The sequence below is a fragment of the Mustelus asterias genome, chromosome 22 (genome assembly GCF_964213995.1).
Source record: "Mustelus asterias chromosome 22, sMusAst1.hap1.1, whole genome shotgun sequence".
Lineage (NCBI taxonomy): Eukaryota > Metazoa > Chordata > Chondrichthyes > Carcharhiniformes > Triakidae > Mustelus > Mustelus asterias.
This window is the reverse complement of record NC_135822.1, coordinates 56381818-56400301: the sequence shown is the minus strand read 5'-3', so window position 1 is coordinate 56400301 and position 18484 is coordinate 56381818. Positions and strand designations below refer to the sequence as shown.

The 18484-nt window shown below is 52.3% G+C and overlaps 1 protein-coding gene across 1 annotated transcript in view; it reads right to left on the bottom strand.

The window, feature by feature from the left end:
• LOC144510042 (hexokinase-2-like) overlaps positions 1–17800 on the bottom strand; it is a 53163-nt gene extending 35363 nt beyond the window's left edge. Inside the window, exons 1-2 of the mRNA XM_078239256.1 lie at positions 17629–17800; positions 1540–1688 (exon numbers count right to left, since the gene is read on the bottom strand). Coding sequence (XP_078095382.1) covers positions 1540–1688; positions 17629–17770 — 291 coding nt within the window. The 5' untranslated portion in view covers positions 17771–17800. The remainder of the gene's footprint in view (positions 1–1539; positions 1689–17628) is intronic.
• Positions 17801–18484: the final 684 nt, after the last annotated feature.

The window sequence follows — 18484 nt, the reverse complement described above, 5'->3', positions numbered from 1 at the left end:
CATCTGCCATGCAGATACCCACACACTCAGCCTGTCCAAATCACGCTGAAGCATCTCTGCATCCTCCTCACAGCTCACCCTCCCACCCAACTTTGTATCATCTGCAGATTTGGAGATAATACATTCAGTTCCCTCTTCCCAATCATTCATATATAATGTGAACAGTTGGGGTCCCAGCACAGATCCCTGTGGAACCCCACTAGTCACTGACTGCCAATCGGAAAGAGACTCATTTATGCCAACACATTGCTTCCTATCTGTTAACCAGCTTTCTATCCATCTCAAGACATTACCTGCAATCCCATGTGCTTTTCCTCATGTCTTGACTTCTTCTGGTAAACCCAGCCCCCCAATGCCCCAAAGCCTTCAAGTCCAGGAAACTTGTTCACTTCCAGCATCCTGAAAGTGGGGGTGTTTACTTTTCACTTTATTTTATTCATGTCACAAGTAGGCTTACATTAACACTGCAATGAAGTTACTGTGAAAATCCCCTAGTCGCCACACTCCTGTTCGGGTTACACCGGGGGAGAATTTAGCCCCTAACCAGCACGCCTTTCAGACTGTGGGAGAAAACCGGAGCACCCGGAGGAAACCCACGCAGACACGGGGAGAATGTGCAGACTCCACACAGACAGTGACCCGAGCCGGGAATCGAACCTGGGTCCCTGGCGCTGTGAGACGGCAGTGTTAACCACTGTGCCACCGAGCTGGTTCCCGAAGGCAGAAAACAATGGCTTCCAATGATGGGGACAAAGATGACAGTGGGGCATCTGGAGCGGAGAGGGGGGGTTGGGGGTGACTGAAGGGAAAGGGTCAGAGTTCAGAGGGGATACAGTAGCTGGAGGAGGTTATGGAGGTAGGGACAGTTTCAGTCTAAAAAAAAAGGATTTAAGGATTTATGGGTGGCACGGTGCCACAGTGGTTGGCACTGCTGCTTCACAGCGCCATGGACCCAGGTTCGATTCCCAGCTTGGGTCACTGTCTGTGTGGAGTCTGCACATTCTCCCCGTGTCCACATAGGTTTCCTCCGGGTGCTCCGGTTTCCTCCCACAGTCCAAAGATGTGCAGGTTAGGGGGATTGGCCATGCTAAATTGTCCCTTAGTGTCAGGGGGATTAACGGGCTAAATATATAGGGTTACCCAAATAGGACCTGGGTTGGATTGTGGTTGGTGCAGACTCGATGGGCCGGATGGCCTCCTTCTGCGCTGTAGGGATTCTATGATTCGTCTCTGCGTGAGAAATTGAAATTCAGAGGATCCCGGAGACGTGGGGCAGGATTTTCCAGCCCCGTTCACCCAAGGCTGGAAAACCCCACCCGAGGTCAATGGACCTTGGCAGTGTCCGTGTCCCGCTTGCTAAGGATTCCCGCGGTGGGCGGGACACCCCAGAAGTCAAGCCAGTAATGACCGAGTGGGGACTGGGGGACTGGTCCAGGGGCAGAGGAGATTCACACAGGGATACAGGGAGGAAGGTGGCGGGAGGGATTCTGGGAGGAGATATAGACGGCATGGGGGGGTAATGTTTTCCAAAGCTCCCACCTGATTGCCGGTACCATGCATGATGTCCTCCGGAACGGCACAGATCCGATTCTCAATCTGCACCTTCTGCTTCCCGTTGTCGGAAACCTTGACTCTCAAAACCCGGAAGTTGGTGCCGCCCAGGTCGAGGGCCAGGAAGTCTCCGCTCTCTGACAGGAGAAGAAAGGATGAGGATCAGTTTTCCAGGATCGACAGATACTGTTTCCATCCGGATTCGGATATCTTCGATTTGATTTGATTTATTATTGTCACATGTATTGGGATACAGCCAAAAGTATTGTTTCTTGCGCACTATACAGACAAAGCATACCGTTCATAGAGTACATAGGGGAGAAGGAAAGGAGAGGATGCAGAATGTAGTGTTACAGTTATAGCTAGGGCGCAGAGAAAGATCAACTTAATATTTGATTTGATTTATTATTGTCACGTATTAGTATACAGCGAAAACTATTGTTTCTTACTATACAGACAAAGCATACCGTTCATAGAGAAGGAAATGAACTAGGGTGTAGAGAAAGATGAACTTAATACAAGGTAACTCCATTCAAAAGTCTGATGGCAGCAGGGAAGAAGCTGTTCTTGAGTCGGTTGGTATGTGACCTCAGACATTTGTATCTTTTTCCCAGCAGAAGAAGGTGGAAGAGGGAATGTCCGGGGTGCGTGGGATCCTTGATTATGCTGGCTGCTTTTCCCGAGGGAGCAGGAAGTGTAGACGGAGTCAATGGATGGGAGGCTGGTTTGCGTGATGGACCGGGCCATTATGTCTCGACCTGCCCAGCAAATGTTGGCCACTTTGAGCCGGTTCTGGCCGGTCGTGTGCAGTCAGAACCTGTCGCATTCAGAATACGGATGGTGGAGAAAAACCTTGGGAAGTAATTCCGAACGGAACGCAGAGCTGAGACAAAGATATTCCCAATCCCTTCCCCTGCCCCCAAGTCACTGACTAGCTTTGTTAATCATTGGAATTCAGGAATATATCAATGTCCTTCAGTACCTTTAGTCTGTGCCACCCAGGTTGGTCTGTACCTGGTTGGTCTTTAGGGGCAGTTACCCACTGTAAAGAAATCCAGAATTAAAAGCCGATGAAACCATTGTCGAAAAAACCCATCTGGTTCCCTTTCGGGAAGGAAATCTGCTGTCCTTACCCGGTCGACATTTTGTTTGAATTCATTCATGGGACATGAGTGTCGCTGGCTGGCCCAGCATTTATTGCCCATCCCTAGTTGCCCGAGGGCAGTTGAGAGTCAACCACATTGCTGTGGCTCTGGAGTCACATGTAGGCCAGACCGGGTAAGGAAGGCAGACTTCCTTCCCTAAAGGGAACCAGATGGGGTTTTCCGACAATGGTTTCATGGTCATCAGTAGATTCTTAATTCCAGATTTTTTTTATTGAATTCAAATTCCACCGTCTGCCGTGACGGGATTCGAACCCGGGTCCCCAGAACATTAGCTGCGTTTCTGGATTAATAGTCTCCACAACAATGGAGTTGACTCCTAACTGCCCCTCTGAAATGACTGAGCGAGCCACTCAGTTCAAGGGCAAGCAGGAATGGGCAGTAAATGCCGGGCCTAATCATTCTGTGAAAGATTTTTAGGAAGTATCTTTCTCGGGGTGAACTGCCCAGAACAGCATGTGTTCAGCAGGTGTGGTCAGAGTGTTGTCAAACGCAACCATTACTTCCTCATGAGAATTTGCAATTCATTAACCACTCAAACAAATCATGGGGCTTCTGCTTTGGGCTTTTAAATGATGCACGTAGTTATGCTGGAATGGGTTCATGATTTTGAGAAGTGTAACTCATCAATTCCAAGCCCCCGGCGATTGATTGGCGACCCGTTTGGGGATAACTAGCTAAGGAAGTGGACAAGCGTCCGCTCTGGTGTACCACTAGACCGATAGCAAATCTTCGGTTCCCATGCCTGGCACTGATCCGGGTAGCGGGTTAGAGGGACAGGGTGTTGGCATGATGGCACAGCGGTTAGCACTGCTGCCTCACAGAGCCAGGGACCCGGGTTCGATTCCCGGCTTGGGTCACTGTCTGTGTGGAGTTTGCACATTTTCCCCGTGTCCGCGTGGGTTTCCTCCGGGTGCTCCGGTTTCCTCCCGCAGTCCAAAGATGTGAAGGTTAGGTGGATTGGCCATGCTAAATTGCCCCTTAGTGTCCAAAGATGTGCAGGTTAGGGGGATTGGCCATGCTAAATTGCCCCTTAGTGTCCAAAGATGTGCAGGTTAGGGGGATTGGCCATGCTAAATTGTCCCTTAGTGTCCAAAGATGTGCGGGTTAGGTGGATTGGCTATGCTAAATTGCCCCTTACAGTCCAAAGATGTGCGGGTTAGGTGGATTGGCCATGCTAAATTGTCCCTTAGTGTCCAAAGATGTGCAGGTTAGGAGGATTGGCCATGGTAAATTGTCCCTTAGTGTCCAAAGATGCGCGGGTTAAGTGGATTGGCCATGCTAAATTGTCCCTTAGTGTCCAAAGATGTGCAGGTTAGGAGGATTGGCCATGGTAAATTGTCCCTTAGTGTCCAAAGATGTGCGGGTTAAGTGGATTGGCCATGCTAAATTGTCCCTTAGTGTCCAAAGATGTGCAGGTTAGGTGAATTGGCCATGCTAAATTGCCCCTTGGTTTCTCAGGATACGTAGGTTAGAGGGATTAGTGGGGCAAATATGTACGGGGATAAATATACGGGGATAAGGTTGTGGTCGGTGCAGACTCAATGGGCCGAATGGCCTCCTTCTGCACTGTAGGGATTCTATAATTTTGAGAAATGCGGGCATTCCGGCCTCCACATGTCCATTTTCAACTGTCCATGTTGAATTCAATCAATCCAATGGGCACTTGCTTGGTCTGCCAATGCCCCCTTGGCAATATGGAGTCCTAGAAACCCTACAGTGCAGGAGGAGGCCATTCGGCCCATCAAGCCTGCATCGACCACAATCCCATAACCCCACATATTTACCCTGCTAAGGAACAATTTAGCATGGCCAATCCACCTAACCTACACACCTTTCGACACTAAGGGACAATTTAGCATGGCCAATCCACTTAACCTGCACATCTTTGGACACTAAGGGACAATTTAGCACGGCCAATCCACCTAACCTGCACATCTTTGGACACTAAGGGACAATTTAGCATGGCCAATCCACCTAACCTACACATCTTTGGACACTAAGGGACAATTTAGCACGGCCAATCCACCTAACCTGCACATCTTTGGACACTAAGGGACAATTTAGCATGGCCAATCCACCTAACCTACACATCTTTGGAGTGTGGGAGAAAACTGGAGCACCCGGAGGAAACCCACTCAGACATAAGAACATAAGAAATAGGAGCAGGAGTAGGCCATCTAGCCCCTCGAGCCTGCCCCGCCATTCAATAAGATCATGGCTGATCTGACGTGGATCAGTACCACTTACCCGCCTGATCCCCATAACCCTTAATTCCCTTACCGATCAGGAATCCATCCATCCGCGCTTTAAACATATTCAGCGAGGTAGCCTCCACCACCTCAGTGGGCAGAGAATTCCAGAGATTCACCACCCTCTGGGAGAAGAAGTTCCTCCTCAACTCTGTCTTAAACCGACCCCCCTTTATTTTGAGGCTGTGTCCTCTAGTTTTAACTTCCTTACTAAGTGGAAAGAATCTCTCCGCCTCCACCCTATCCAGCCCCCGCATTATCTTATAAGTCTCCATAAGATCCCCCCTCATCCTTCTAAACTCCAACGAGTACAAACCCAATCTCCTCAGCCTCTCCTCATAATCCAAACCCCTCATCTCCGGTATCAACCTGGTGAACCTTCTCTGCACTCCCTCCAATGCCAATATATCCTTCCTCATATAAGGGGACCAATACTGCACACAGTATTCCAGCTGCGGCCTCACCAATGCCCTGTACAGGTGCATCAAGACATCCCTGCTCCTATATTCTATCCCCCTCGCAATATAGGCCAACATCCCATTTGCCTTCTTGATCACCTGTTGTACCTGCAGACTGGGCTTTTGCGTCTCATGCACAAGGACCCCCAGGTCCCTTTGCACGGTAGCATGTTTTAATTTGTTTCCATTGAGATAGTAATCCCATTTGTTATTATTTCCTCCAAAGTGTATAACCTCGCATTTCTCAACGTTATACTCCATTTGCCATATCCTCGCCCACTCACTCAGCCTGTCCAAATCTCTCTGCAGATCTTCTCCGTCCTCCACACGATTCACTTTTCCACTTATCTTTGTGTCGTCTGCAAACTTCGTTACCCTACACTCCGTCCCCTCCTCCAGATCATCTATATAAATGGTAAACAGTTGCAGCCCGAGTACCGATCCCTGCGGCACGCCACTAGTTACCTTCCTCCAACCGGAAAAACACCCATGTATTCCGACTCTTTGCTTCCTGTCGGATAGCCAGTCCCCAATCCACTTTAACACACTACCCCCAACTCCGTGTGCCCTAATCTTCTTCAGCAGCCTTTTATGGGGCACCTTATCAAACGCCTTTTGGAAATCCAAAAACACCGCATCCACCGGTTCTCCTCCATCAACCGCCCTCGTCACATCTTCATAAAAATCCAACATGTTCGTCAAGCACGACTTTCCCCTCATGAATCCATGCTGCGTCTGATTGATCGAACCATTTCTATCCAGATGCCCTGCTATCTCCTCTTTAATAATGGATTCCAGCATTTTCCCTACTACAGACGTTAAGCTGACCGGCCTATAGTTACCCGCCTTTTGTCTCCTTCCTTTTTTGAACAGCGGCGTAACATTAGCCGTTTTCCAATCAACCGGCACTACCCCAGAATGCAACGAGTTTTGATAAATAATCACTAACGCATCCACTATTACCTCTGACATTTCTTTCAATACCCTGGGATGCATTCCATCCGGACCCGGGGACTTGTCCACCTTCAGTCCCATTAGTCTACCCAGCATTGCCTCTCTGGTAACATTAATTGTATTAAGTATTTCTCCTGCTGCCAACCTTCTATCGTTAATATTTGGCAAACTATTTGTGTCCTCCACCGTGAAGACCGACACAAAAAACTTATTTAAAGACTCAGCCATATCCTCATTTCCCACTATTAACTCCCCCCTCTCGTCCTCCAAGGGTCCAACATTCACTCTAGCCACTCTATTCCTTTTTATATATTTATAAAAACTTTTACTATCATTTTTTATATTAGTTGCTAGCCTAGCTTCATAGTCTATCCTTCCTTTCTTTATCGCTTTCTTAGTCTCTCTTTGTTGTTTCTTAAATTTTTCCCAATCACTTGTTTCTCCACTATTTTTGGCCACTCTGTACGCAGCTGTTTTTATTTTAATACTCTCCTTTATTTCCTTCGTTATAGAACATAGAACAGTACAGCACAGAACAGGCCCTTCGGCCCACGATGTTGTGCCGAGCTTTATCTGAAACCAAGATCAAGCTATCCCACTCCCTATCATCCTGGTGTGCTCTATGTGCCTGTCCAATAACCGCTTAAATGTTTCTAAAGTGTCTGACTCCACTATCACTGCAGGCAGTCCATTCCACACCCCAACCACTCTCTGCGTAAAGAACCTACCTCTGATATCCGTCCTGTATCTCCCACCACGAACCCTATAGTTATCCACGGCTGGTTCTCCCTTTTCTTCCAATCCTTGTTTTTTGCTGGAATATATTTTTGCTGAGAACTGAAAAGGATCTCCTTAAAAATCCTCCACTGTTCCTCAGCTATCCTACCTGCCAGCCTGCTCTCCCAGTCTACCTTAGCCAATTCATCCCTCATCCTATCATATTTCCCTCTGTTCAAACAGAGGACACTGGTTTGAGACCAAACTTTCTCCTCTTCCATCTGAATCAGAAATTCGACCATATTGTCGGGGGGAACATGCAAACTTCACTGACAGTGACCCAAGCCAGGGCACCCTGGCTCTGTGAGGCAGCAGTGTTAACCACTGTGCCACCATGCCAACATCCTGTCCGTCTCACCCGCTACCCAGATCAGTGCCAGGCAAGGGAACACAAGACTTCTTATCAGTCTAGTGGTACACCAAGGCTGACCTTTGCCCATTTCGGCCCATTTTGTGCCCAGCACGGTGGCACAGTGGTTAGCACTGCTATCTCACGGTGCCAGGGACGCGGGTTCAATTCCCAGCTTGGGTGACTGCCTGTGTGGAGTTTGCACGTTCTCCCCGTGTCTGCGTGAGTTTCCTGCGGGTGCTCCGGTTTCCTCCCACAGTCCAAAGACATGCTGGTTGGGTGGATTGGCCATGCTAAATTGCTCCTTAGGGGATTAGCTGGGGTAAATGCATGGGGTTATGTGGCCAGTGCAGACTCGATGGGCCGAATGGCCTCCTTCTGCACTGTACGGATTCTATGATTCCAGAGCTAGTTATTCCCGGAACAGTTCTCTAATCTGTCGCCAGGGGGCTTATAGCTTGAGGGGTGTGACACTCCACATCAAACATGGCTGACCAGGAGTGTCTCCTGTTCTTACCGCCAACGTGTTTGAAAGGATTTTGCAAGTTGACACTCGACCTGTTTGGCTGCGTTACGGACGCAACTTCCTTGGCCAACAAATCCTGGGGTGGGATTCGAACCCGGAGCTACGGGCACAGAGGTAGTGATGCTAACCCATTGCGCCCAGCAAGCCTACTGCTCTCTAACATACAGTCCTCATGGCTGGTTGTGTGCACCCGACCTTGTGTGAAATCACACAAGAGGACATGGTTTGGAAATCAAAGGCACAATGGGACTTGGGAGTCCTTGTTCAAAATTCTCTTAACGTGCAGGTTCAGTCGGCAGTTCGGAAGGCAAATGTAATGTTGAGAGGGCTAGAATACAAGAGCAGGGATGTACTTCTGAGGCTGTATAAGGCTCTGGTCAGACCCCATTTGGAGTATTGTCAGCAGTTTTAGGTCCCATATTTAAGGAAGGAAGTGCTGGCCTTGGAAAAGGGTCCAGAGGAGGTTCACAAGAATGATCCCTGAAATGAAGAACTTGTCGTATGAGGAACGGTAGAGGACTCTGGGTCTGTATTCGTTGGAGTTTTAGAAGGATGAGGGGGGGATCTTATTGAAACTTACAGGATACTGCGAGGCCTGGAGAGTGGAGAGGATGTTTCCACTAGCAGGAAAAACTAGAACCACAACCTCAGGCTAAAGGGACGATCCTTTAAAACAGAGATGAGGAGGAATTTATTCAGCCAGAGAGTGGTGAATCTGTGGAACTCTTTGCCGCAGAAGGCTGTGGAGGCCGGGTCATTGAGTGTCTTTAAGACAGAGATAGATAGGTTCTTGATTAATAAGGGGATCAGGGGTTATGGGAAAAGGCGGGAGAATGGGGATGAGAAAAATATCAGCCATGATTGGGCGGTACGGTAGCACAGTGGTTAGCACTGCTGCCTCACAGCTCCAGGGACCTGGGTTCGATTCCCGGCTTGGGTCACTGTCTGTGTGGAGTTTGCACATTCTCCTCGTGTCTGCGTGGGTTTCCTCCGGGTGCTCCGGTTTCCTCACACAGTCCAAAGATGTGCGGGTTAGGTCCATTGGCCATGCTAAAATTGCCCCTTAGTGTCATGGGATGCGTGGATTAGCGGGTAAAATATGTAGGGATATGGGGGTCGGGCCTGGGTGGGATTGTGGTCGGTGCAGACTCGATGGGCCGAATGGCCTCTTTCTGTACTGTAGGATTTCTATGATTTCTATGATTGAATGGTGGAGCAGACTCAATGGGCCGAATGGGTTAATTCTGCTCCTTATGGTCTTATAACCTCCCACACAATATTTCAATCTTCTGATTTTGGCCAGTAATGTGTCGGGTACATGCCCAACAGTCAAGAAATCCAGGCCTCTGTGGGCACAGAATTTGCAACAGTACCCCTTGACACCAACATACCCGAGTAACGTCACAAAAAGAGAGATATAAGGAGCTCCCGTTACCAAGCATTTAAAGTTTATTTGTCAGTGTCACAAGTAGGCTTACATTAACACTGCAATGAAGTTACTGTGAAAATCCCCTAGTCGCCACACTCCGGCGCCTGTTCGGGTTATACTGAGGGAGAATTTAGCACCTAACCAGCACGTCTTTCGGACTGTGGGAGGAAACCGGAGCACCCGGAGGAAACCCACACAGACACGGGGAGAATGTGCAGACTCCACACAGACAGTGACCCGAGCCGGGAATCGAACCCGGGTCCCTGGCGCTGAGAGACTGCGTCAAAGCGAATGAGAAATCCCACAAATGAGGGGATAGCGAGCAGCAGGGGAGCCACATGAACACACTTCCAGTTTGCTGGCTTCTGCATCTGTCAAGACTTTCTGTCTGAGAGGAACTGACCTCACCGTAGACCCGATGACTCACTTCATCCAGCGTGTGGCCAGAATAAAGGAACATTCATTCAGATCGAAACTGGCCAGATTTCAGCACCTTGGGTCACGGCACGGTGGCGCAGTGGTTAGCACTGCTGCCTCACAGCGCCAGGGACCCGGGTTCAATTCCCGGCTTGGGTCACTGTCTGTGCGGAGTTGGCACATCCTTCCCGTGTCTGCGTGGGTTTCCTCCGGGTGCTCCGGCTTCCTCCCACTGAAAGACGTGCTGGTTAGGTGGATTGGCCGTGCTAAATTGCCCTTAATGTCAGGGGGATTAGCAGGGTAAATACATGGGGTTATGGGGATAGGGTCTGGGTGGGATTGTTGTCAGTGCAGGCTCGATGGGCCAAATGGCCTCCTTCTGCACAGTGAGGATTCTCTGATTCTATGACTTTTGCCAATTTTTACAGATAGCATTCTTTCTGGTTGTATCACAGCTCTGACCAAAACCGCAAGAAACTACGAAGAGTCGTGAATGAAGCCCAGTCCATCTCGCAAACCAGCCTCCCATCCATTGACTCCGTCTACACTTCCCGCAGCCTCGGGAAAAGCAGCCAGCATAATCAAGGACCTCACGTACCCCGGACATTCTCTCTTCCACCTTCTTCCGTCGGGAAAAAGATACAAAAGTCTGAGATCACGGACCAACCGACTCAAGAACAGCTTCTTCCTGCAGCCATCAGACTTTTGAATGGACCTACCTTGCATTAAGCTGATCTTTCTCTACACCCTAGCTATGACTGTAACACTACATTCTGCACTCTCTTCTTTCCTTCTCTATGAATGGTATGCTTTGTATAGCATGCAAGAAACAAAACTTTTCACTGTATACCAATACATGTGACAATAATAAATCAAATCACCTAGCGGCTTTGAAGTAATTGGGAAATGAGGAATAATTCCTCATTTCTTATGTGGGGGGGACCGTGGCACAGTGGTTAGCACGGCTGCCTCACAGCGCCAGGGTCCCGGGTTCAATTCCCGGCTCGGGTCACTGTCTTTGTGGAGTCTGCGCGTTCTCCCCGTGTCTGCGTGGGTTTCCTCCGGGTGCTCCGGTTTCCTCCCACAGTCCGAAAGACGTGCTGGTTAGGGGCTAAATTCTCCCTCAGTGTAACCCGAACAGGCGCCGGAGTGCGGCGACTAGGGGATTTTCACAGTCACTCCATTGCAGTGTTAATGTAAGCCGGCTTGTGACACTAATAAATAAACTTAAACTGAATTCTTTCACCCAGTGGGTCGCGGGGATCCTGGAACTCGCTGCCTGACGGGGTACCAGAGACAGGAAGCTCTCAACTCTTTGGAGAGATGCCTGGCTATGCATCTCAAGTGCCGTAACCCGCAGAGGAAAAATGACTGGAGTCATAGAGGTTTACAGCATGGAAACGGGAGGTGGGGTGGGACAAGGGAAGGAACAAACGGTACTGGGTGAGAAAGAGAGCTCCGCGTTCTCTGTAGCCATGCTGCAGGATTGGTTTCTGAGAAACCATTCAGGATAAGTGCAATAAATTGTGCAAACAAATAGTATCCTCATTATCAGCCTCTCCTTATCATGATTCAAGCAGAGATAGCTTTCACATCCGTCCGGGGCCAGGCGGAGTGAATGTGCAACAAAGTTCCAAGCCGAACATAGCAACGAACAAGTGGACAGGAGTGTTAACAAAGAAGGCAAACACAGGGGTGGATTAAACTGAAATTTCTCCATCAAATCAAGCATCAAATTGTAAATTGAAACACTGCCATGTGGGAAGCAGCTACACTCACACACATATGTGTAGCGACGGCCTCTGGCATTCTGCTGTGACGGTTAAGCGGCCAGTCTGTGTTGACCTCTCAATGCCAGCGGTGATAGAGGGCTTGCGGCTGACCGCGGGGCCAGGATTGCTCCTTCAACAGAGCGGTGGCTAGCGCAGGGCAGAATGTGCTGCATCAGGCAGATTCCGGGCATCACAGGCCGGCCAGTCACTCACACACACACACACACGCAGACAAAGAGACACACAAAGACATTGCTGTTTCACTGCATCATCCACACAGCACATTCCAGCACCCAACTCTCCCGCCATGTCCACTACTAACAAGCTCAACGCAGAGAGAGGCGGCTGCATTGAGGGTGGGGGTGTACCCCCCAAGGCCGGGAGTGTACCCCCAAGGGCCGGGAGTTTACCCCCAAGGCCGGGAGTGTACCCCCCAAGGGCCGGGAGTGTACCCCCAAGGCCGGGAGTGTACCCCCCAAGGGCCGGGAGTGTACCCCCAAGGGCCGGGAGTGTACCCCCAAGGCCGGGAGTGTACCCCCAAGGGCCGGGAGTTTACCCCCAAGGCCGGGAGTGTACCCCCAAGGGCCGGGAGTGTACCCCCAAGGGCCGGGAGTGTACCCCCAAGGCCGGGAGTGTACCCCCAAGGGCCGGGAGTGTACCCCCAAGGGCCGGGAGTTTACCCCCAAGGGCCGGGAGTTTACCCCCAAGGGCCGGGAGTTTACCCCCAAGGCCGGGAGTGTACCCCCAAGGGCCGGGAGTGTACCCCCAAGGCCGGGAGTGTACCCCCAAGGGCCGGGAGCGTACCCCCCAAGGCCGGGAGTGTACCCCCAAGGCCGGGAGTGTACCCCCAAGGGCCGGGAGTGTACCCCCAAGGGCCGGGAGTGTACCCCCAAGGCCGGGAGTGTACCCCCAAGGGCCGGGAGCGTACCCCCAAGGCCGGGAGTGTACCCCCAAGGCCGGGAGTGTACCCCCCAGGCCGGGAGTGTACCCCCCAAGGCCGGGAGTGTACCCCCAAGGCCGGGAGCGTACCCCCCAAGGCCGGGAGCGTACCCCCAAGGGCCGGGAGTGTACCCCCAAGGCCGGGAGCGTACCCCCAAGGGCTGGGAGTGTACCCCCCAAGGCCGGGAGTGTACCCCCAAGGGCCGGGAGTGTACCCCCAAGGCCGGGAGTGTACCCCCAAGGCCGGGAGCGTAACCCCAAGGCCGGGAGTGTACCCCCAAGGGCCGGGAGTGTACCCCCCAAGGCCGGGAGTGTACCCCCAAGGGCCGGGAGTGTACCCCCAAGGCCGGGAGCGTACCCCCAAGGCCGGGAGTGTACCCCCAAGGGCCGGGAGTGTACCCCCAAGGCCGGGAGTGTACCCCCAAGGCCGGGAGCGTACCCCCAAGGGCTGGGAGTGTACCCCCCAAGGCCGGGAGTGTACCCCCAAGGGCCGGGAGTGTACCCCCAAGGCCGGGAGCGTACCCCCAAGGCCGGGAGCGTACCCCCAAGACCGGGAGTGTACCCCCAAGGCCGGGAGTGTACCCCCCAAGGCCGGGAGCGTACCCCCAAGGCCGGGAGCGTACCCCCAAGACCGGGAGTGTACCCCCAAGGGCCGGGAGTGTACCCCCAAGGGCCGGGAGCGTACCCCCAAGGCCGGGAGTGTACCCCCCAAGGCCGGGAGCGTACCCCCAAGGGCCGGGAGTGTACCCCCAAGGGCGGGAGTGTACCCCCAAGGGCCGGGAGCGTACCCCCAAGGCCGGGAGTGTACCCCCAAGGCCGGGAGTGTACCCCCAAGGGCCGGGAGCGTACCCCCAAGGCCGGGAGTGTACCCCCAAGGCCGGGAGCGTACCCCCCAAGGGCCGGGAGCGTACCCCCAAGGGCCGGGAGTTTACCCCCAAGGCCGGGAGCGTACCCCCAAGGGCCGGGAGTGTACCCCCAAGGCCGAGAGCGTACCCCCAAGGCCGGGAGTGTACCCCCCAAGGCCGGGAGCGTACCCCCCAAGGCCGGGAGTGTACCCCCCAAGACCGGGAGTGTACCCCCCAAGGCCATTAAGACATCTCTCATTGGAGATGGTCATTGCCTGGCATTTGTCTGGCGCGAATGTTATTTGCCACTTGACAGCCCAAACCTGGATATTGTCCAGGTCTTGCTGCATTAGGACATGGACTGTTCAGTATCTGAGGAGCGGTGAATGGCGCTGAACATTGTGCAATCATCAGCGAATATTCTGACCTTTTGACGGACGGAAGGTCGTTGATGAAGCAGCTGAAGGTGGTTGGGTCTCGGACACTAACCCTGAGGGACTCCTGCAGAGATGTCCTGGAGCTGAGGTGACTGACCCTCCACAACCACCTTCCTATGTACCAGGTATGACTCCAACCAGCGGCGAGTTTGCCCCCTGATACCCATTGATTCCAGTTCGGCCAGGGCTCCTTGATGCCACACTCGGTCAAATGCGGCCTTGATGCCAAGGGCTGTCATTCCCACCTCACCTCTGGAATTCAGCCCTCATGTCCCTGTTTGAACCAAGGCTGTAACGAGATCAGGAGCTGAGTGACCGTGGCAACACCCAAACTGGGCGTCGCTGAGCAGGTTATTGCTGAGTCAGTGCTGTTAGATCGAGGACCCCTTCTTTACCGATGATTGAGAGTGGACCCTATTTCAGGGAAAGCAAACTCTCCCAAGGCCGGATTTGAGCCTGGAATCTGGGCACTGCAGTGCGAGACTGAATACATTCACGGCACGGACAGACAGGAAGCTGGCCGAGCTTAGATTGCTTTCCAGACACAATGTTTAGGGTGTCTGCTGATTTAGCCGCAACCCAAGACAAAGCAATCGGCTATCTCCATTTGTGTTGCCAAAGTCCGTGTGGGGCATTCGCGGCTTTGTGAATCTCAATCAAGGGCAACCGTTCATGTTTTGGAACACAATGTTCGCAACCATTACCTCCCCCGCCCTCAAGTAATCCAGCACAGCGAACCCTCTAGTTAGATGATGCCTTATCCTCACCCTCCCACCCTCTATCCGGCTCAAACCTCCCCCTTCTCTGTATCTCAGCTCCTGCACCCCCACTTTCCTTCTATGCCATCCTCGAACACACATGCAGTGCCGTTGTGTTAGGGTGGCACAGTGGTTAGCGCTGCTGCCTCACAACGCCAGGAATCCGGCTTCGATTCCAGCCTCGGGTCTCTGTCTTGTGTGGAGTTTGCACGTTCTCTCCCCATATCTGTGTGGGTTTCCTCCGGGTGCTCCGGTTTCCTCCCACAGTCCCGTGCTGGGTTAGGTGGATTGGCCATGCTAAATTGCCCCTTAGTGTCTAAAGATGTGCAGGTTAGGAGGATTGGCCATGCTAGATTGCTCCTTTGTGTCTATAAATGTGGACGTTAGGTGGATTGGTTATGTTAACTTGCCCCTTAGTGTCCCAGAGATGTGCAGGTTAGGTGGATTGGCCATGCTAAATTTCCCCTTAGTGTCCAAGGGTGTACTGGTTAGGTGGATTTGCCATGCTAAATTGCCCCTTAGTGTCCAAAGATGAGCAATCCACTCAGTGACCCGGCCTCCTCTGTGGCAATGAATTCCACAGATTCACCAAACCCTCTGGCTGAAGAAATTCCTCCTCATCTCGGTTCTAAAGGGTCGTCCCTTTACTCTGAGGCTGTGCCCCTCGGATCCGAGTCTCTCCGACTAATGGAAACATCTTCCCCACGTCCACTCTATCCAGGCCTCTCAGTATTCTGTAAGTTTCAATGAGATCCCCCCGCTCATCCTTTGAAACTCCATCGAGTACAGACCCAGAGTCCTCAAACGCCCCTCATACGACAAGCCTTTCATTCCAGGGATTATTGTCGTGAACCTCCTCTGGACCCTCTGCAAGGCCGGCACATCCTTCCTTAGATACGGGGCCCAAAATTGCTCCAAGTAATAGCCCTCTGGGGCACGGGCGGACAATTTAGTGACGTTACCCCAGGGGATTACGAATGGGAGGTCAGGCTGATGGGTCAGATGGCTAGACGGCACAGTGGGTTAGCACTGCTGCCTCACAGCGCCAGGGACCTGGGTTCAATTCCCGGCTCGGGTCACTGTCTGTGTGGAGTCTGCACATTCTCCCCGTGTCTGCGTGGGTTTCCTCCGGGTGCTCCGGTTTCCTCCCACACTCCAAAGATGCACAGGTTAGGTGGATTAGCCGCGATAAATTGCCCCTTAGTGTCCTAAGACTTGCTGAGTAGGAGGTGCCGGAGTGTGGCGACTCGGGGATTTTCACAGTTAACTTCATTGCAGTGTTAATGTAAGCCGACTTGTGACACTAATAAATGAACTTTAAACAGATAGTTTTGAGTCAGCCTCATTTCCACGCTCTGCCGAGATTCCCTGACACCCGGGGGCCCCCCCGAGGGAAAAAGAAAACTATCTTCGGAACAAAAGATGAAAAAGAAATCGCAGGAACTGTTGGCGTAGCGACTGCAAGCATCCATGTGATGTTCATCCCCTTCGGCACCCCGACTGGTCCAAGCCAGTTCCTTTTTAATTGTTTGAAGTGGAAACAAACATTCCACACAGATTTTTTTTTAATGTGGGTTTAAGTTGAACTGTTCAGAATAGAAGGTGCGCCGGGGTCCACGCAGGTGAGGTGGGTTGGCTTTGCCAGGTTGTTTTTAGAGTTAAAGTTTATTTATTAGTCACAAGTAGGCTTCCATTAACACTGCAATGAAGTTACTGTGAAAATCCCCCAGTCGCCACACTCCGGTGCCTGTTTGGGTTACACTGAGGGAGAATTTAGCATCTAACCAGCACGTCTTTGGGACTGTGGGAGGAAACCGGAGCACCCGGAGGAAACCCACGCAGACACGGGGAGAATGTACAGACTCCGCACAGACAGTGACCCCCAAGCCGGGAATCGAACCAGGGTCCCTGGAGCTGTGAGGCAGCAGCGCTAACCACTGTGCCACCGTGCCGCCCCAGTAGGTTGCCCCTTGGGTGTCGGGGGAATTGGCGGGCTGGGTGTGTGGTGTTATGGGGATAGGGCCGAGGTGGGATTGTTGTTGGCACAGACCTCGATGGGCTGAATGGCCTCCTTCTGCACTGTAGGGATTCTATTCTGTGACTGAAGTAAAAAAATTAATTCCATGCCGGCTGTCTTGCCAGTTAATCTAGTCGATCCCATTTCCCCCACACACCCCCTCACCCCACCCCCCCCTCCCCCCCGCCGCACCCCAACCATTCCAGCTATCACTCAAGTCCCCATCCCATCACCTCTGATTCCGCCACCCTCGTAGGGCAGCAAGTTCCAACTCCTCACTTTGCCCCCTCGCCGACCGTATCAGTTGTCCATCTTGTGACTGGTCACTTATTAGAATCATAGAATCCCTACAGTGCAGAAGGAGGCCATTCGGCCCATTGAGTCTGCACTGAATCTCCAACAGAGCATCTTACCCAGGTAGCCCCATATTTTCACCATGGCTAATCTATCCAACCTACACATCTTTGGTTCTAAGGGGCAATTTAACATGGCCAATCCACCTAGCCTGCACATCTTTGGTTCAAAGGGGCAATTTAGCATGGCCAATCCACCTAACCTGCACATCTTTGGATACGAGGGGGCAATTTATTATGGCCAATCCACCTGACCTACACATCTTTGGACTGTGGGAGGAAACCGGAGCACCCGGAGGAAACCCACGCAGACACGGGGAGAACGTGCAAACTCCACACAGTAGGTGACCCAAGCCGGGAATCAAACCCGGGTCCCTGGCTCTGTGAGGCAGCAGTGCTAACCACTGCGCCACCGTGCTGCCCCACCATATTGCCCTCTCGATAAATCTTGGCAACCAAGATGAATGCGCCAGGAGTCCCATTGTGAGGAATTACTGCCATTTCCCATCACCCCTCAGGCTTCAGTCACTTCCTGTCGACCTGTTCCTAAGCTCTTGGCCTCAGGGGGAGAACCGTCTCTCTCTCTCTTTTCTCGGTGTGCGCCCCTCAAAAACAAATCCCCCCCCCTTACCTGTCCCGTCGGGGGTGGACCTGACAAACGTGGGTAACATCTTGACAGAGGAAGTGGGGTTGGTGTCCCTGCAGAGACCCTGCTCCATCACCACCAGGAAGCGATTGGAAATTTCGTGAAGCACTTCATCAGATAGCCGCATGTGGTAGAGGCATTTATCGACCTGGAGACCAAAAGCACAGGCGTCAACTCCCGATCCTGAAGGGGCAATTTTCCATTCCGACTGCGTTCAAACCCAGTGGATCCTGTGGCAAACAGAATCCAACTGGCTTTCAAACCCTCACCTAGATTCCCTCTGGTAAGATTCCATTTCCGATCAATGATCCTTGCTCCCCCCCCCCTTCACACCTCCTGCACGCTGGGTGAAAGGTCATTGTTCTGTGTCGTCACCGCTCCCCCCCTCGCCGCCCATGGCGCATTGGCCAACCAGCCAGGCCGGGTATGGTTCCCGTTTGTGCGTGTCGATAACCGCGTAATGTGGGTCAAAGGTTAAATCCACTCCCTCATCCACCGGGACATCCGCAAGTCGGGGAATGTCCCACCCAGGAGAAGTCATGGAATCAGTCCTACATAAGTAAGTCTTAAAGAAGTCCTAAATAAGTCCCGATGGTAGAGAAGGAGGCCATTTGGCCCATCGAGTTTGTACCGACCACAATCCCATCCGGGCCCTATTCCCGTAACGCCACACATTTACCCTGCTAATCTAGGGTCAATTTAGCATGGCCAATCGACCTAACCCGCACATCTTTGGACTGTGGGAGGAAACCGGAGCACCCGGAGGAAACCCACGCAGACACGAGGGAGAACTGAGCAGACTCCACGCAGACAGTGACCCGAGCCGGGAATCGAACCCAGG